Here is a 21000-nt window from a genome sequence, read left to right as displayed (position 1 = left end):
GGCTATGGGAGGAGATGGAAAGGGTTACTTACCAGCGGGAGGGGAGGGTTAGGCTGTGGGAGGGGAGGGATAGGGTTACTTACCAGCGGGAGGGGAGGGTTAGGCTGTGGGAGGGGAGTTATAGGGTTACTTACCAGCGGGAGGGGAGGGTTAGGCTGTGGGAGTGGAGGGATAGGGTTACTAGTGGGAGGGGAGAGTTAGGCTGTGGGAGGGGAGGGATAGGGTTATTCACTAGTGGGAGGGGATAGTTAGACTATGGGGGGGATGGATAGGGTTATTCACTAGTGGGAGGGGATGGTTAGGGGAGGGGAGGGATAGGGTTACTCACTAGTGGGAGGGGTTAGTTAGGCTATGGGAGGGGAGAGATAGGGTTATTCACTAGTGGGAGGGGTTAGTTAGGCTATGGGAGGAGAGGTATAGGGTTACTCACTAGCGGGAGGGGATGGTTAGGCAATGGGAGGAGAGGTATAGGGTTACTCACTAGCGGGAGGGGATGGTTAGGCAATGGGAGGAGAGGTATAGGGTTACTCACTAGCGGGAGGGGATGGTTAGGCAATGGGAGGGGAGGTATAGGGTTACTTACTAGCGGGAGGGGATGGTTAGGCTATGGGAGGGGAGGGATAGGGTTACTCACTAGCGGGAAGGGATAGTTAGGCTATGGGAGGAGAGGTATAGGGTTACTTACTAGTGGGAGGGGATGGCTAGGCTATGGGAGGGGAGGGATAGGGTTACTTACTAGCAGGAGGGGATGGTAAGGCTATGGGAGGGGAGGGATAGGGTTACTTACTAGCGGGAGGGGAGGGTTAGGCTATGGGAGGAGAGGGATAGGGTTACTCACTAGCAGGAGGGGAGGGTTAGGCTATGGGAGGGGAGGGATAGGGTTACTAGTGGAAGGGGAGAGTTAGGATATGGGAGGGGAGGGATAGGGTTACTTGCTACAGGAGGAGAGGGATAGGGTTACTCACTAGCGGGAGGGGAGGGTTAGGCTATGGGAGGGGAGGGATAGGGTTACTTACTAGCGGGAGGGGATGGTTAGGCTATGGGAGGGGAGGGATAGGGTTACTTACTAGCGGGAGGGGATGGTTAGGCTATGGGAGGGGAGGGATAGGGTTACTTACTAGCGGGAGGGGATGGTTAGGCTATGGGAGGGGAGGGATAGGGTTACTCACTAGCGGGAGGGGATGGTTAGGCTATGGGAGGGGGAGGTAAGGGTTACTCACTAGCGGGAGGGGATGGTTAGGCTATGGGAGGGGAGAGATAGGGTTACTCACTAGCGGTAGGGGATGGTTAGGCTATGGGAGGGGGAGGTAAGGGTTACTCACTAGCGGGAGGGTTAGACTATATGTTTTCACTATATAAGAAACTTAAACTAAATGAATAATAAATTAGATTAGCTGGGACGGGATGATATGGGATCGGCTGTAATGGGTTGGAATGGGATGAGATGGGATGATATGGAATCGGCTGTAATGGGTTGGGATGGGATGAGATGGGCTGGGAGTGACTGGGCTGGGATGAGATGGGCTGAGATGGGATGATATGGAATCGGCTGTAATGGGTTGGGATGGGATGGGATGAGATGGGCTGGGAGTGGCTGGTCTGGGATAAGATGGGATGGGCGGGTATGATATGGGATCAGTTGGGATGGTCTGGGATTGGATAAGATGGGGTAGGATCGGCTGGGATGAGATGGACTGCGATGGGATGAGATGCGGAAGGATCGGCTGGGATTGGATGAGATGGGGTAGATGGATAAGTCTGCAGAGACTGGGGCTGACCATACAAGGTTAACCCCTTATGGTAGACAAGTACATAAGGTCAACAAGCTCAATATGTTGACAGGTATAAGGCAGACAGGGCTTAATGTAGACAAGTAATAGTGTACATGGTAAAAGAGGTCGACATTGCAAAGGTCAACACACGAATGGTGGACAAGTTATTTGGGGGTGTTCATGCTTTTTCCATTTTTTACTTTGGGGGGGGAATGTCCAAGTCTCCACTGATTATGTTTACATATGGTTAAACATACAAGGTGACACCGAAACAAAGTTGCTAAATTGTGTCAACCTTTTTTGCACTGACCATGTTGACTATTTGACCCTGTTGACCTTACATATTGTCTATGTATGTATGTATGTATGTATGTATGTATGTATGTATGACCTCACTTGTCTGTATGTTTACAGCAATAAAACAAATAATTATTCTCTTATGATGACCTCTATTTGCACTTAAAGGGGAACTCTGTCTTCCACAATCATCTCCTGGCCTCACTTGTTTTGTTGCCCTGAGATAACAGCAACAGGTCTTTGTGCAGATAAAGTAGATTAAGCGAGGGCTGTATAGGCATGAGGGCATATAAGAGCCTTGTAATTTTGTGATTGGTTTAATAAAGTTAGTTGAAATGTTTCTTACCCATAGAATCCAGGGTTGTAGGTGTAGCCAATCAGGTGTAGAATGGGTGATAGCTTATGCAGGGGTATATAAGGGGTAGTCAGATGATTCTGCTTCCTCTTTGAGTCTGGATTCCCACCCGCCCTCCCTTGCTTTCTTCAATAACCACCCGTCCCGCCTGTGGCCTCGCATGATTGAAGCGATTTGAAGACCATGTCCCCTCGATGAGAGGCAATGCCACGCTCAAAGGCCCCGCTGAGCCACCAGTGAAAGTTGAGAGGTATGGCCCTCCAGCTGTTGTGGAACTACATGTCCCAGCATGCCCAGCCACAGTTTTAGCAAGCCATTATATAAATTCTGTGTCAGGGCATTCTGCGATGTGTAGTTCCACAACAGCTGGAGGGCCATGAGTTTGACACCACTGCTCTACAGTTACTGCCCAGTGTAATGTCCTTGTATTTGTCCAGACAGGATTATTATAATTAGAGCTATACCTATTGTGACAAGAACACTGGAGTAGTGTTTGAGGGCAGGTATATTTGTCCCAGGTTCTTGTCCTACACCTTTTAGAAACAGGTGTTTGACATCACAGAGGGCTAATCAGCAAGCAGCTGTGAGTGGGATGAGAAAAGGCTGCCAGACTGAGCAGTGTGTGCAGACTGCCTGGGGAGACTGCAGAATCTGTGTGAGAAACAAGCTGCCTTATACAAGTGAGCCACCTAGTGTTGACTGGGAAACTTTGTGTTTTTCTTTAGTGACAGTTAGGAACATCCTGTGTTTAGTTAGTGACGGACAGGCAAGGAATTTTCTTTTGATGTTTATTTTATTTTCTGCTGGATAAAACTGGTTGCGGCCAGTTGCACCACAAAGACTGGAATTGTATGATTTCTCAGCTGCTGTTTGCTGCCTTCTACCCCAGGAAAAGGCATCCAAATCCCCCTACAGTGTTACACTATCAAAATATCATCAGGGTTTGGTTTGTGATAGATAATTGGGGTTGTTGTCAGTATTTATCAAGGCTCAATCATGGAAGAAGACAAATGTGTACTGTAACCTGACTTTATGATTACTTGTGACAAAATCCTACCAAACTCTCTGGGACTGCTCCCCGGAGTCATGTAATTGGGGCTTTCCTTAAGACCGTGCCCCCACATTCCTACAAATGGGAGCTTCCTGTGAGGCCTCACCCTCTTTCCAAAAGACAACTCCCCTTTTTAGAAGGGGCAGAATAGACATATGGTTTAAATTCAGCTCATTGTCTTTTTGCTGCATACTGTATATGGAGCAATAACACTTTATTTTAATAAGAGCACAAAGCATCCAAAGATTGGGGCCTGTTGATTAGGGTGACCAACTCATCCCTTTAATCCGGGACACGTATTAATTACACAGGTTCTGTGGCAGTTTAAAACCAGGTGAAATGGAGTCTTGAGGTGTGGCAGTTTAAAACCAGCCACAGAACCTGTGTAATTAATATGTGTCCCGGATTAAAGGGATGAGTTGGTCACCCTACTGTTGATAGATAAGTGCAAATTTTATTGCAACATATTAATTTTACAGGTGGGAAATGCTAAAAGCATTTGTTTTGTGTGTTTTTATTTTTTTTCTGCCTTTGTAGCAAATTGTTAGAATGTTTTATTTGAGGTTAAAGTTATACCTTACTTGCCTACCTGACCCTCTCCATGCGGGAGAAAATGCTCTGTTCCTGGACTTCCCTGGTAATGTAGGATTGCCATCACACAAAAGATCCAGGAGACATTCCCCAGAACATCACCATAGTGCGCAAGGACATTGTGACTTATAATTTAGTATAAATTGTCAGGTGCTTTCCTTTGCTTGAATATTGAATGCAGGTTATTTTAACTTTTTGAGTGCCAAGTGAATTTGTCAAAAAAAGGGGTGAAAATTGCCAAGCAAACATTTGTATTCATCTTAATGACCTGTAATGTTTGCCTTATACAGGAAATATGTTTTTTTAACACATTTTTCATTTGAATCTATATAACAAATGTGGGCGATGCTGGCATGTTTAGTGCATATGTTGCGCATCTCTCACAGCCTGTAAAGGTGCCCATACACTACTAATATTTATCTTCAGATCTGGCTGGTTGGAACAAAAACCTGGTTATGGATGAGTGACAGTTCAGTTTGTCAGTTTTCCAGCATTTCCAAGCAAATGGTCAACTGTCATTTGCTCTCATCCATAACCATGTCTTTGTTCCAACCAGCCAGATCTGAAGATAAATCTGCGTGTGTATGGCCACCTTTACACGATAGGCTGAGTCATAACCTGAAAATGGGCGCATCATTGCCTTTTTTTGCCAACCTGGTTGTAGTCGCTCAACCCCATAGATATTGCGGTACTTGTTTCCTAGCACGGCCACACCGATCATGATCTGGGGCATCGCAGGTAAAAAAAATCGCGTCGGTCGCATCGCATGCGGGCCAAAAAATCGCATGCGATGCGATCGAAGTGATGCCCGCGATTTCCCATAGGGAACAATGTTAAATGCCTCAATTTTCCCAAATCAACATAGGGAACAATGGTAAATGGTCCAGAAACCCCCCAAAACACCCTTGAACAGTGAAATGGCCCCCCAAAATGAATTAACGCCACCCCACGATCAACGTGAACCCGAAGCGTGGCGAGCGCAGCGAGCCCGCGAGGGGCGGCGGTATGCGTCCTCCGACCTTTTGCATACCCCTACTATCCACGTCGGCGTGGAGTTGAGAATAGAATAGTGTGGCGAGCGCAGCGAGCCACCGAGCCCGAAGCGTGGCGAGCGCACGCGGATACCTGTGAAGCCCGCGAAGGTACGCGTTTACCTGGGAAGGTATCCGCGTCCCCTCGCGGGGCTCGCCACGCTTCGCGCTCGCCACACTATTCTATTCTCAGCTCCACGCCAACGTGGATAGTAGGGGTATGAAAAGGTCGGAGGACGCGTACCGCCGCCCCTCGCGGGCTCGCTGCGCTCGCCGCGCTTCGGGTTCATGTTGATCGTGGGGTGGCGTTAACTAATTTTGGGGGGCCATTTCACTGTTCAGGGGTGTTATGGGGGGTTTCTGGGCCATTTACCATTGTTTCCTATGTTGATTTGGGTAAATTGAGGTATTTAACATTGTTCCCTATGGGAAATCGCGGGCATCGCGTCTGGACCATTTAAGGCTTTTTTAGCCGCATGCGATGCGACCGACGCGATTTTGACTTTTTTCAATGCATTTCAATGGCAAATCGCGGGCATCGCGTCGGTCGCATCGCAGGCCACTAAAAATTACCCGCGATTGTGGCCGTGCTAGGAAACAAGTACCGATATTGCAGTTGCATCCACAATGGTATCCTGCCCATGATGAGATGAATGAATCCGCATGGTCTCAGTCTCTGGCACACCTGCTACATACAGCTACTTCCATGATCACCAAACAATGCCAGTCTTCTCATTTTACTTGGTCTTTAAATCAAATAATCAAACAAATGTCATTAATAATTTAGATGTTTTCATCTTTTTACAATAGCGACGATCTGGAAAATAGAAACCGGTTACAAGTTTATGGGTAATGACGTCCGATTTGTCAACTTTAAACCGGAATAGTGTTGTACTGCGTCGCTGTATGCTTATATACAGTGGTAATAACATATATTTGAAAATGGTGAATAGTCAACATCTGGTATAAAATGTTTCTCTAGATTTTGTTTTCTAGTATCTATGAGGATGTTCTTGGACGTGTTTTCTGCCTCAGTACAACAACTATATAGGAATGAGAAATATGTATTATCATATAAAACAAAATAAAAAGTATTTAAGAACTGTGTGTAATTCCAGATTTCTTTTTTATTTGTAATGTTATTTATAAATGAGAAAATATAGATTTTTTTGTTTGAATTGCTATCTCCATCTACTCTGTAAATAATCCATTTCACCGGCCGTTTCAATTTCCCTGATGAAGTCAGTGCAGATGAAACGCATCAGGTGATTGGAACAGCTTAGACTAAAACTTCCTTCACCCATTTCATTTCTGGGATTATTTGTTCTTGAAGATCAGTGAGTTTGGAGAAGAGATTACTCTTCTTTCTGTCCTTGGGGCTCTGCTCATAGGGCAATGGGTGCTATTCCCCCAATACAGTTTATATAGAATGTATTTATATAAAAGACTGTGTATATATTTTGTAAGTTGTGGGCTTGGAGTCTACAGGCTTCCATGGGTGCTGAGGAACTGTGGTATTCAGTGGCTTTAAGAGACACACAGCTGATCTTCATGGGGGTTTCTATGGTATTGGAGCAGTCAAATATAGCCATGCTGCACTGGGAGAGCCCCCTGTCTGAGCACGGGGACCAGTGATATTCCAGGGAGCACCTGTCAATGGCCAACGGTCACAACACCTGGTAAGCAAGGCTGCCATCTGGTGGGATGGGGGCGGGGCCTGCAGGAACTCCAGTCCTGGGTATGGACAGAAATTGATCTCGGAACTGGAGTCTATCAAGTGTAATTTAAATTTTTTTTTCCCTGAAAGCAATGTAGAGGTAGAGTACTGCGGCCAGTGCTGCGGTCACTGAAGGTCTAACCAGACACGCCGGGGTACAAGAAGGGGCCCTGTCTATCATGTCAGCCATGGGCCTCACAATTACTGATGGGACCCCTGCTTGTAAGTAAGGGGTCAATGTACTAAATCTTGGAGAGAAATAAAGTGTAGAGAGATAAAGTACCAGCTAATGAGCTCCAAACTGCCATGTTACAGGCTGGGTTTCAAAAATAACAGATGCTGGTTGGTTGGTAGGTACTCTGTCTCTCGCCATGACTTTGCACATATACCCCTTAGTCACTACTTATGAGATGGAGCTGCAGATACCCCAGGGACCTGTGTAATAGTCGGAGCAGCTGGGAAGAGAGGCCGGGTATCACCGCATTGGTGAGGAACACCTATGGGAGCCATGCAAAGCAGCTGCTGTAGGCAGGTAGTGCAGAGCAGCTGCTGCAGGCAGGTAGTGCAGAGAAGTTTCTGTAGGCAGGTAGCGCAGGGCAGCTGCTGTAGACGGGTAGCGCAAAGCAGCTGCTGTATTCAGGTAGCACAAAGGCAGCTGCTGTAGGCAGGAAGCACAGAGGCAGCTGCTGTAGGCAGGTAGAGCAGAGCAGTTGCTGCAGGCAGGTAGCGCAGGGCAGTTGCTGCAGGCAGGTAGCGCAGGGCAGTTACTGTAGGCGGGTAGTGCAGAGCAGCTGCTGTGGGCAGGTAGCACAGGGCAGGTGCTGTAGGCGGGTTGTGCCGAGCAACTGCTGCAGGCGAGTAGCTCAGAGCAGCTGCTGTAGGCAGGTAGCGCAGAGCAGCTGCTGTAGGCAGGTAGCGCAGAGCAGCTGCTGCAGGCAGGTAGCGCAGGGCAGCTGCTGTATTCAGGTAGCACAGAGGCAGCTGCTGTAGGCGGGTAGCGCAGAAGAGCTGCTGTAGGCGGGTAGCGCAGAAGAGCTGCTGTAGGCGGGTAGCGCAGAAGAGCTGCTGTAGGCGGGTAGCACAGAGCAGCAGCTGTAGGCGGGTAGCACAGAGCAGCAGCTGTAGGCGGGTAGCACAGAGCAGCAGCTGTAGGCGGGTAGCACAGAGCAGCAGCTTTAGGCGGGTAGCACAGAGCAGCTGCTGTAGACAGGTAGCACAGAGGCAGCGGAGCTGTCCAGGTGCTGAACATCAGTAGTGGAGGTGCTGGAATCCCTTCCACTTCATAGTGGAAGCGGTACATCTGTCAGAATGAACTTAGGTCTACAGTCATTAGGTCGACCCCACTAGGTCGACTGGCAGGAAGGTCGACCTGACTTAAGGTCGACATGGGCCAAGGTCGACATGACTTAAGGTCGAATTTGCATAAAGGTCGACATGAGGAAGGTCGACTGGTCATAAGGTCGACATGGGTTTTTCACTGTTTTTTGATCCGAATGTCGACACAGTCGACATGGACACAGTTGGCAATGAGAATCGGACCCTCGCATCGCTCGCTTCGCTCGCAATGCTTCGGGCACGGTGCCTCGCTGCGCTCGGCACACTATTTTATTCTCCCACCACGCCCTAGTGGATGGTAGGGCATGAAATACCGCCTGTCGGCACGTGTCGGCTCAAAAAACAGTGAAAAACCCATGTCGACCTTATGACCAGTCGACCTTCCTCATGTCGACCTTTATGCAAATTCGACCTTAAGTCATGTCGACCTTGGCCCATGTCGACCTTAAGTCAAGTCGACCTTCCTGCCAGTCGACCTAGTGGGGTCGACCTAATGACTGTAGACCTAAGTTCATTCTAATAGATGACCGCTTCCCTTCATAGTAACCTATCCTTATGTCTGTCATTCATCCTCAGTCACAGCAGTGCAAAGGACGTTAGCACAGAACGCATGTGCCATAGCCCAGCCTGCAGCTGAGTACGAGGTCCCCGTCACACAGCTCTGCTACAGACTGCTGACACATTGTCATATAAGAAGGGGAAGGAAATGTAATGCTGATATCTTCCATGGGACGTGCAGTATATAGCTACAGCCGGCATTATAGCCAGTGACTTCTACCTGTAGCTCTTCTCTATATATCCCCCCCCCCCCCCCCCCCCCCGAAATAACCCTGGATATTGTAACAGAGTACATGTGTCCACCAATGCAGGGGGACAAGGCCAGAGACTCTAAGGGGTAAACTTTCTAAAGCTTCTAAACATGAAAAGAGGTGATGTTGCCCATAGCAACCAATCAGATTATTTCTATAATTTTCTAGGATGCAACAGAGAAATTATAGACCGAATCTGATTGGTTGCTATGGGTAACATCACCTCTTCTCATTTCCACATGGACCCAGGGATTGGTAAAGTGAGCTGTAGCGCCACTCGCCATGCAAGGGAAGCACTACAGCAATTGGAGGTCCACCGGCCCAGTTGTCCACATTGACACCAATGAAAGTGAATAATGTACATCACAGCAGCACACCTACACGCTGTCAGTGAGACGCTCATTGCTGAGCCTGCTGTCAGCACAGAACATGCTGTAGGTGTGTGCTGCTGCCCAGGAGGGACGGAGTGGTAAGGGGGGGACGGAGCGGGGTGGAACCAGGGCCCCCGCCGGTCCCCTCCAGCAAGTCTAAGGCCCGGGTAATTCGGCAGCCCTGCCAGCTGTGAGCTATATATATATATAACACACCCCTGAGTGATGAGCAGTGGATTCTGACACAATAGCGATCACGTCATCAGTATCCGGGGTTCCCATTACAGTCATCTCTGCATGTGCTGGGTCTAGGGTGACCAACTCATCCCTTTTATCAGGGACACATATTAATTACACAGGTTCTGTGGCTGGCTTTCACCTGGTTTTAAACTGCCACAGAACCTGTGTAATTAATATGTGTCCCGGATTAAAGGGATGAGTTGGTCACCCTAGCTGTGTCTGATACATTATCATGGCTGTAACTACTGTGATTGGTGAGGACAGTCATGTACATCTGATTACCTTGTATACCCGGGATATCATATCTCCTGGCATAAAGAAAGTCATGTGAGCAATAGGTCAGTGGTTGAGCTTCCAGCCGCCCTGCACAGGGGACGTCTGACTGTGGGAGGCTCAAGGGAAGCCCAGAGTTACTGAGCTGCAGGTGCTGCCCCCGGTACAGCTGGAACCACAGTGTATGCAAAGTGTTTCCTGCTCTGATACAAGTGTGCTTCCTGAAGCTGAAGAAAGATCATTTTATTCACAGTATTTAACTAGTTAAAAGCTGGTCAAAATGACGGCTTCTGAAAAGTACTTTCACTTTGAGCGGTGACAGTTTTTACTTTCACTTTGAGCTGTGACAGTTTGCAGCCCACAAACTCTCCACCCCACCCCCCAGTGCCAATATCCTCCTACCTTCAATTTCTGTCTTCAAGGCTCCCTCACTCCATATCCACAGATCAGTGTCCCTGCAAATATATATATATAACTTAGGTTCTACCAAACCCTAATACACACAAACAAAGAACAATGTCCAGTTGCATAGACTGTACCTGACCTTTAAGTTATTCACCAGCAGCAATATGTATATATGATTCAGGGTTGCCTACCCTTCCCGAATGGCTGGGAGGGTCCCGGAAATTGGGTCCCCCTCCCTGCTCCCAAGAAAGGGGGAAAACCGAAAACCCTCCCACATTGCTGTCCACCTCCCGTAAACTGCCCCTCGGGGGGGTCGTCCGCAGGTTAAATGACGCGATTGCAGCATTTTAGCCCCGCCGTGCAATGCCTGAAATACTGGCATTCCACGGCAGGGGCGGGGCTAAAATGCAGTGATCGCTCTAGACACGCCCCCAATAGCACATTACTTCCATGGCTCCACCCCCGAACCGCCCCTTCCCCCTTCCATAGATGGCCCCGCCCCCTGCTTCACAGAGCAGGCTGCCCTCCTAAAAGTCGGCAACTATGATATGATTACATTCAGGGTAGGGATATATTTATCATGATACAGATAATGTGTGTATGGTTTGTGTGATCACATTACTGTATTCCGTCTGTATATCTTGCTCTGATCAGGGCAAAGGTACTTACAGCCAATCACATCATCAGAATCCTGCATTTCAGACAAGTGTGCTTTCTTTGGGATTGGCTACTTGTGTGGGTGTGTGACCAATGACAGGGCTCCATGTGACAGGAGCCGCATTGTTAGGAGGGAAAAAGAGAAACCAGACTGACAGTCACAGTAGTAGCAGCTTGGCTTCCAGAAAGCCCACAATAATATTGTCACACTGATGTAGATGTTTGGGTATCCAGATGGAAGACATACAGTGTACATGCAGGGCCAGCGCCACCACTAGACAGCTTTAAGCATTTGCCTAGGGTGCCGGCCACTGGAGGTCAACAGTTAGGAGCAGCCCGCCCCCTGGATGAAAGTGAGCGGCAATTCAACCCCCCCCCCCTGTGGAGCGACTCGGTGGCCACATCAAGGCCCCCCCTCCCCCCCCCCCCCCCCCGTGGAGTGCCTCGGCACCCATTGCCGCTTCACCAGCCACAACCCCTTGGAACGACACGGCAGCCGCATCAACCCCCCCCTGTGAAGCAGGTGTGTTTGAACAGGTGTGTTTGAAAGATGACAGTTGTGAGTTGATTGGCTGGTGCATTACCTTCTTCCACTTTATCTACACTTTATCTCTTGACCAGGCTTAATACATCTGCCCCACTGAATCATTACATGATTATTTCTCAGATTTACTTATTAGAGGTTAGTGTACTAAGCTTGGAAAGTGATAAATGGCCAGCCAGTTAGTTCCTAACTGCCATGTCACAAGCCGTCTTAAAAAAATGACAGTTGTGAGCTGATTGGTTGGAGGTTTAACACTCTCCATTTTATCACTCTTCATGGCTTAGTACATCTGACCCTTAATGTAAAATTATTTTTGCAATAAACCAATAACATAAGTGGCGGAGTAAAAAGAGGAAGTGAAACGCGTGTGGTGCATGTGTGTATATGTATATATAATGCTGCGTATACTGTACCAGATGCAAGCACCATGGCACGTCTGCTACTGTTGGTCCTAATCTGTAAGTATTGAGATTCATTATTTTATTTTACCGTTATGTTTATGCTTTTTCCTTAGAGATATTTAACCCTTTGAGTGCCAAGTGCATTTGGCAGAATAGGTGTGAAAATTGCCAAGCCAACATCCTTATTCGTCATAATGACCTGTACTGTGACCTTATTATAGGAAATATAATCTTTTTTTACACAACCTTTTTTATTTGAATTTGTATAACAAATGTGAGCGGGTGTTTTGAACGTCTCTGGGAGATGTTGGCACTCAAAGGGTTAATCAGTGATCTACTGTATGTACATGTGAGTTCTAGACTTTGTCCTATGAATCATTACACTATATACATGAGAGGAATGGGGTATATGCTGTATACAGTGTTTGCCTTTTGCAGCTGTATACAAAAGTTCCCAAAGAAACTAAAGGAATCCTATCCCCTGTCGTACACCACAGTACTCTGTGGGAGATGTACTAATCCTTGGGTAGAGAAACAGTACCAGCCAATCAGCTCCTAGCTGCCATTCTTAAAACACAGCCTCATGGAAGTTATGAGCTGGTTGGCTGCTACTTTATCTCTCTCTCTCTCTCTCTGCTTTATCACACTCCAATGCTTAGTATGTGTAGCGGGTGAAGGGATGTCTAGGTGGGGCCGTGCTGATTCACTTACCGACTTACCTTCCTTCCATGCTGTGATACATACTTGCTCTGTTATGCTATAAAGTACAGTTCTGTCCCACGCTTGCAGACCCGACTCAATACTCAAGGAACAGTGCCAGACATGGGCATTATGCCTGTAGGAGCACATGTGTGTGGCAGAGTCTGCTTCTACAATGTGCAGAGATGTGCCCAGTAACCAACCCCGGTTCTAGCTCGGCCATGGTTCCAGTGTGTGTAGATAGAATTAGTTCCAGCAGTGATATAAAAGGGAACTTCAAGCTGAGATTTGGTCGTACAACAAGCATTGGAACATTTGCGCTATTAAGAGTGCACTTAGAGTAACGCATTTCGCAATATACATGCAACTTGATTGTTTTACATCTTAAAGTCATTGGAATTAATTAAAGTATTTTTCAAAACCGGTTATTTAATGTTTAAGCAAATCCTCATTTTTTTGTCCACATGCAATAGTGGACTACAAGAGAGCGAAACGCACGTGCTTTCTAGACTCATACATGATTATCACTGCTACATAAATGTTAAGGTACCCATAGACGGTCAGTTCCCGGACCGTCCGTTTTGTACTATGCGATGCGCGCTCCCGCGAATCACATAGTACGGTACAAAAAGTATGTGCTGCACATAATTTTTGTACTAGCTAAACATCGCATCGGATCGCATTGCATGCACACCGCATGCACTAGGCATGCGATCCGATGCGATGCGTGCTAATTAGGACCCAAACGGATCCGTTTAACGGACCGTGTATGGGCCCCTTTAAATAAATGCATTTAATCCAATTCTTTTGAGACCCTGCATGTAAAATTATCCTGAATTACTGTGTGTAGCGCTGTGTGTTACATTCACAACTTGTGCAAGGCTGTGCAGAACGTAATAACATCCGAACATTGCACAAACAGTATAATGTTATTTCCAAAGTATATCGCTTACATCTCACATTTATTATCCTGTGTTTCAGCGTCATTTGTGGATCATTCAAGTAAGTTTATGTTCTATTCATTTTTCTGATGTATTTCTGTATTATAGCAGCGTGGGCCACACAGCAGGTTCCTGTGGGCGTGTGGCCCACGCTGTGCTTCACCTTACATGGATGCCTTTGATGTATAACTCCTGAAGACGGTCCTGCTAGGACTGAAACGCTAACGTTGAGTACTAATCTTTCATTGTTGCTTATGTGAAATACAATACACAGCTGTTTTTATTTGCATGAAATTCGTCTGGAGAGTGACTCTTTTCTTGTCTATATACATGGACTTTTTTGCTAAGAGTTCTGGACGTCACCCCAGCTGTTGCACATTTATTATATGGAGTGCGATCTTATACTACATATATTTATATATATTAGAGAGAGAGAGAGTGACTAGTAAGCCCACTCAAAGCAAATGCTTCCAAAGCTAGTAGATGTAGTTTCACTCACTGCCAACAGATGGCAGTGTTTCGGCAGTGTTTCGGAGCCACACGGACACTAGACATATATATATATATATATATATATATATATATATATATATATATATGCAATTGTAACTGATACCCACAGCGCAATATTTCTGTCCAGGGTGATATAGGGAAGACCTTCACCGACAAAGTCTTAGAAGATTTGACAAGAAATATAAAATCCAGGAGTCTTCTTTCTCTTGAGTTTTCTCAGACTCCTGGATTTTATATTTAAAGACTGTTATATGGACATATTTGGTGTAAGTGAAATATAGGTTTCGCCCAGTGGTGTAACTACTGTAAGGCAGCCCCAGCAGCCGCTTGGGGAGCAAGCAGCAGCAGGGTCTGTGTGGGCACCGGAACCTGCACAACGCACTGACATGCTGCTGCCTGCCGCTGCCCACTGACTGAGCACTGGACGCGAGTCAGCTGCAGAGCGGGTGGGGCCATGGCAGAGATGACAAATTCCTCCACTCATTCAATTGACTGTACACAGAAAAGATGTGTGACCCTGGGGTCACCTAGGAGCGCTGGTAGGATAGAAGGAATAGGTGCTTGTAATAAACAGTAAAAAATCTGAAAGCTATTGCAGCTCCTTGGAAACAGAGGTTGTGTGCCTCTGTACAGATACAGCAATTCAAAGAAATTGCATGCTGCCTAGGCTGCATGCATAACCAAGGAGCGCAGTTGCACTCAGAAAAGGAATAACAATAATAAATTCCCTTAATGGAAATATTTATTAAAAAAAACAAATATAAACAATTTATACATAGAATAAAAATTCATAGAAGTGCACTAAACATCCTAGCATCTGATGTGTGTGACCTCTAGCATGTATATACATCACATTTCAAAACTTACAAACTAAACCTGAAATAAAGACTCAGAGACTTAGGTTTGGCAGAAATTGTTAGCTGATTTATTTTAGCACTTTTGAGCTAGATTAATTTATTAATAATTAATTAATTAATGGTGGCCCAGAAAGAACGGCTAATTAACTAAGCTCCACCCACACAATCTGCATACGTAATCAAGCCTACCCTAACAAGCGGTATCCGCTCGACCTACTGCATTGACTACCCACCCATCTGATGGGTTCGCTGCCCCCCGAGCGGGAGATCGAGCGAAGGCCTAAGCCAATGAGAGGCGAGCGCACCGAAAAGAATAAAAATTCATAGAAGTGCACTTCAAACAAAGATTTGACAGACAAGACAAACAACATAAGACAAACGGATGCTTGGCATATATGTTAGACCAAAAGGCTTATTTCTCAGTATAATATTGGCAAGGCAGATTTTTATGTATAGTTACCACTGTTCCCTCTAAGCTGTGCGCACGTGCGCATGCACACAACTCGACGAGCGTGCGCACAGACATTACAGCAGAGCGCACAAAGCAGCAGTGGTCCCTTTTTGAAGTTGTGAACTCAATTAATGTGTGTTTCACCCATTAACTACATTGTGTGCTGTGTTTTGAATGTTTAATATCATTTTGAAGTAAAGTTAACACAAATGCTGAACGTCATTTTCCAGTTATATATAAGTGACGCACAAAAATTTAAATTTCCTTCCAAAGTTGCACAGCCAAAATCTTTTGCCGCACACAGTCTTCATAAAATTAGAAGGAACATTGATAGTTACCAGTCCTGCTCTATCAATAGAGCTTTAGGCTGCACAGAAATGTCACCACATTTTGGAGCTGTGTTGATGCCAGGATATCGCTGAGTGACCCCTGTACACTGCTGCTAAAATTCTTCTGCAGAGTGGGTATACTCTTTTGGCTGCTGCTATATCCCTCCTCAGCAATTGAAACATCCAGCTGAATAGAGGAAGGACTGAGCCCTGACCACATAAAATGTAGTGACATTTCTGTGCAGCCTAAAGCTCTATTGATAGAGCAGGACTGGTAACTATACATAAAAATCTGCCTTGCCAATATTATACTGAGAAATAAGCCTTTTGGTCTAACATATATGCCAAGCATCCATTTGTCTTATGTTGTTTGTCTTGTCTGTCAAATCTATGTTTGAAGAATAACGTAATGTCTGCAATAAGCATGGAGTGGGTTAAACATCCAAGACTGTTGTGTGACCTAGGGAAGCATGTGACTCGGTGTTCCAATAAGGACTTAGGGAAGGGCAGTGTTAGCTGGGATATCAGGGCAGGAAAGGGAGGAGTATTTCTCTCTTTCCTGAAAGTTTTCCCGCCCTCCCTCCCTTGTGTTATTATGGTTGGGTGGGTGTTAATCGCGTTGGCTGATAGGCGGGAAAGAACGGCAGGTGAATAGAATTAGTTCTTATTCAAATGATGATGCTACGTATATGTTTGCTTTTCGGTGCGCTCGCCTCTCATTGGCTTAGGCCTTCGCTCGATCTCCCGCTCGGGGGGCAGCGAACCCATCAGATGGGTGGGTAGTCAATGCAGTAGGTCGAGCGGATACCGCTTGTTAGGGTAGGCTTGATTACGTATGCAGATTGTGTGGGTGGAGCTTAGTTAATTAGCCGTTCTTTCTGGGCCACCATTAATTAATTAATTATTAATAAATTAATCTAGCTCAAAAGTGCTAAAATAAATCAGCTAACAATTTCTGCCAAACCTAAGTCTCTGAGTCTTTATTTCAGGTTTAGTTTGTAAGTTTTGAAATGTGATGTATATACATGCTAGAGGTCACACACATCAGATGCTAGGATGTTTAGTGCACTTCTATGAATTTTTATTCTATGTATAAATTGTTTATATTTGTTTTTTAATAAATATTTCCATTAAGGGAATTTATTATTGTTATTCCTTTTCTGAGTGCAACTGCGCTCCTTGGTTATGCATGCAGCCTAGGCAGCATGCAATTTCTTTGAATGACTGTACACAGAGCCGGCTATTGGCTACTGTGAACAGGATGGGTAGATGAATGGACGTACTAGGGTGGCCTGGGATGCGTCGGAGCCAAGGGAAGCAGCAGTGTCTGCTGGTCTCTCTTTCTCTCACCTGCTTCAGTTTCTCTGTTATGTGATGTCATCATGTCACACACTGGGGAAACATGCTGGAGAGGAGCCTGGAGGGGAGTGGGCACACACTTTTTGGCAGGGGGGAGCAAAATTTATAGTTACGCCACTGGTTTCAGTGGGTGTTATAACACTTCTTCTTGTCATATATAATGCCAGTTCAAACAACGTTTCAATTTATGAAATACATTTTGATCACTATATATATACTGAATAGTACTGTGTATATGCATCATTGGTTATTTTGTGTCTGTACTGCTTATTAGAATTATATGTTTATACTGTAGGTGGTATAAATGACGGGTATGGCTCAAAGGAAAAACAGTGTCTTGGTCGACACCAAAAGGTTGACATTGACAAAAGGTGGACATGAAAATGTCAACATATATTTTTCAAAAAAAGGTGTCAATGCTGACATCTGAGCATGTGGACCCCCAATTAGTGTAGAATATGTCCTTGCTTCCCTCATCATGCTTCCGTTCAGGTATCTGGCTACACTACCACTGTGCTAGAATCACTCTGCCATTCCCAGTTGGAGAACCCATAGGACAGTTGGAAGATATAGTATGTCCATATTGATGCCTATAGTCAATAAGATGTAGCCAGACAGACCTTAAGGCCCCCATACACCAGAAAGAGATTGTACACAAACGTACAATCTCAAGGGGTTGTAAGATTGTATGTACATCGTGTGTACACAATCGTGCAATACCAAGTCCTGCGGTCGAATGGTTGGTCCTCTGATCAGATGTGATTGGGACCAGATTGCATGTGCTTTTAAGCACATACAATCGGTCATTTGATTGGTCTGCCGCCTTCCCCCGCCGCTGCTGCCTTCCACAGCACTCCTCTGTCCACCTGAAAAATGGTATAATTGTGATGGACAGCAGGCGCTTAAGATACAATAACAAATTTATTGGTTTACATATGATGAAAAAATATGTATAAAAAACATGTATAAAAATGTATAAAAACAAGTGGAAAACAGTATTGAGATTGATAGCTGTCTTACTCTAAAGGGGAAATTGGAGCCTGCAGGATGTTATGGGTTGCAGGGTAACAGTCCGGATGTGCTACCCATCAGGATCCAATTGCTTTCAGCACCCACCTCCCATTCTAGCACAAGTCTCCCACCAAACCATCCCCTTCCCTTCACAGAACCCACTCCTACCACAGCGCTCCTCACCCATTTCACTACACCTCCATACGCTCCTCTTACATTACAATACCCCTTTTTGCACTCCTCACACCATACCCCAACTGCCCTCAAAGAACACCACAAGGTGACAAGGCACGTACTCTAACAGCACAGAACACTTCTGAAGCTGGGGCTGTGTGTGGTCTCCTTTCGGCAGCCTGCTTCCGACGCAGGCTGTGCAATCAAACAGGCATCACAGCTCACCCTGCACTAAATCTACAGTTCCGCCGGCTGTGACTTGTGTCACGGGGCACTAGGGCTGCGGATCAGATCACAGCCCTGGTCCCACAACAGAGATCCCCCTTGCCGCCGCGCAACCTTTGCATCCACGCCGCAGAATTTAAAGTTGAAAAAACAAACAAAAAAAGAACCCCGAAAACGGCAGGATGCAACACAGACGGCTGCTGACTGACAGACAGCCAGTGTGCATGGGGCCTTGGCGGTGTTATACCGCTGCAGCGCTGCCCCATTTTATGTGCCTTTGATCACTGGGGCCCCTCTGACCCCCCCTGTCGCCGGGCCTGGGTGTTTGCAGGTATCAGTCAAAAGGCCTCTGCAAACACCTTTGAGATAGTACCCCTTTGGGGTAAGACGGCTATCTATCTCAATACTGTTTTCCGCTTGTTTTTATACTTTTTTTTATACATGTTTTTTATCATATGTAAAGCAATAAATTTGTTATTGTATCTTAAGTGCCCGCTGTCCATCACAATTATACCATTTTTCAGTTCCACTTATATGGTTTAAGGGAAACCATATTGTGTTCAGACTAAGAGGCAGCTATAGATAGTGCACAGGTAGGAATATCCAAATCCTTCTACCATTACTCCTCTGTCTGCCATCCTCTCCCGCACTCTCTTCCTTGGAGGAGACAGACGCTAGAGAGAACATTTCACCTCTAGCCTCTGACAGGGAGCACAGAGCTATGTGCTCCTGGCACTTCCTGGTAAGGATGCAGTGCTGTGCTTCCTGTCAGAGGCTAGAGGTCAAACATCTCTAGCATCTGTCTCCCCTGAGGCTCCAAGACCCTTAACTTCTTGGTGACCATTATCCCAATGGCAATGGCAATGAGCATCAACCCCTGGCAATGATCATTAATAAATTGGCAAGGACTATTAACCCCTTGGCAATGAGCATTAACTCTTGGAAAGAGCACTGACCCCTTGGTTGTATGCAGCAGCTGAATTGTATGACGGATTGTGTGCACATTGTGAGTACATTCTATGTCCAAAAACCACCAATTCTGCTGGGGAGTTGAAGGCATAACTGAACACAATCATGATTGTAAGCAGGTCGTTCTGATGTATGGCCAGCTTGCTATAGCCCCATTGAGAGCGTAGTTAAGGCCCCCTTACACTAGAACGATATATCTGATGCTAAAATTGGATGCAAATTCCCTTTAACTCCCCCTGGACCTTCCCGGGAGTGATTCCAGCCAATTTGGTACTTCTAACTGTGAACAACTGTTTATTATGACATAACTCAAAAAAAAATTAAATTAGGAGGTCCATTAGGTCCTGCAGGTCTGCGGCCGGCATAAGGAGGTGTTCCCTCATCCTTGTAAGGGCACCTCGGACGCCCTCGTGGACTTGCCTCTGGTCATCTGTCGGCATGTTAAAGGGAGTTCAACATTACTATTGATATTCATGTATACATTTTACATTGTGATACATAAAATATTTAAAAATGATCTACAGCATGATAAATCATAGATACACACAATTACCGTATTTGCCGGAGTATAAGACGACTTGGCGTATAAGAAGACCCCCAACATTTCCACTCAAAATATAGAGTTTGTTATATACTCGCCATATAAGACTACCTTCTCTTCCGCACACCTTCCACACTCCATGTCACTAGCAGCTGTCTGGTCCGCCCTTGAATCCATATCATGGATACCTGTAGTACCAGTATTAACCCCTTGAGTGGTGGGTTTTGCTGGGGCAGGACAAACCTATCAGGGCAGGTTTGTCCTGCCCCAGCAAAACCCACCACATAAAGTTGTAAGCCCCCCTCACCTGCAGCTTCCCTGCAGTGCTGCCGCTGTCCCCCCTGCCTAAGCCCCAAGGGTTACACTTTTATACATGTCATACACTCTCCTCGCCCCCCCTTCTTATGCAAACCTTGATACTTCAAATCTCTTTTTAGATACATGTCAGTGCTGCTGCTGTCGACCTTGCATAAGCCCCAAGGTTTACACCATTATACATGTCATACACTCTCCTCGGGCCCCACCTTCTTATGCATACTTTGATACTTCAAATGTCTTTTTGGAGACATGTCAGTGCCGCCGCTGTCCTCCTTGCCTAACCGCCTGTCTGTTACTTATACCAGAAATTGTCAATGTATGTTTAAAGCCACCTACACTTGAACCTCACTCAAACTTGTCAAGCCTTACCAGTCAGCAATGTACTATAAAGCTACAACCAGTATAAGTTATTCCCTTTTTGCATAAATATAATCCAATGCCAAGTGGTCAAGTCGTGGCTCTCATTCCTGTCCTTTCCGTAATACATACTAACCTATGTGTGATGTTGCTGCTGCTGGTGAAGGCTAATACCATCAGGGTTTCAAAATTTATAAGCAACAGGCTAATGGATACATTATGGCCTTGTTTGTGATTTTTATTGTATGCGCCTACCCTGGTTTTCAATTATCTATATTGGCAGAGTGTCTATAAATACGTGCAGTGTGGTTGTTAGACGACACACTTAGAAGATATAACCAACTTGAGGTTTATTCAAGTGACAGGCTTGCAAAGTATAACAGTACTTTTGTAGTTAACTTCAGGCA

At 45.9% G+C, this 21000-nt stretch overlaps 1 protein-coding gene across 2 annotated transcripts in view; it reads left to right on the top strand.

Annotated features, from left to right (window-relative positions):
• The first annotated feature begins 11861 nt into the window (after nt 1-11861).
• Nucleotides 11862-21000, top strand: part of LOC146049360 (Fc receptor-like protein 5) — a 42296-nt gene continuing 33157 nt past the window's right edge. For both annotated transcript variants that reach the window (XM_083165859.1, XM_083165858.1), the window contains exons 1-2: nt 11862-11906; nt 13530-13550. In XM_083165859.1, the coding sequence (XP_083021985.1) occupies nt 11876-11906; nt 13530-13550 (52 nt within the window). In that variant the 5' untranslated portion in view covers nt 11862-11875. The remainder of the gene's footprint in view (nt 11907-13529; nt 13551-21000) is intronic.

The sequence above is a fragment of the Crinia signifera genome, chromosome 12, assembly GCF_055691185.1.
Source record: "Crinia signifera chromosome 12, ASM5569118v1, whole genome shotgun sequence".
Lineage (NCBI taxonomy): Eukaryota > Metazoa > Chordata > Amphibia > Anura > Myobatrachidae > Crinia > Crinia signifera.
Note: the sequence above shows the minus strand (reverse complement) of the source record. Positions and strands in the feature narration are given on the sequence as shown.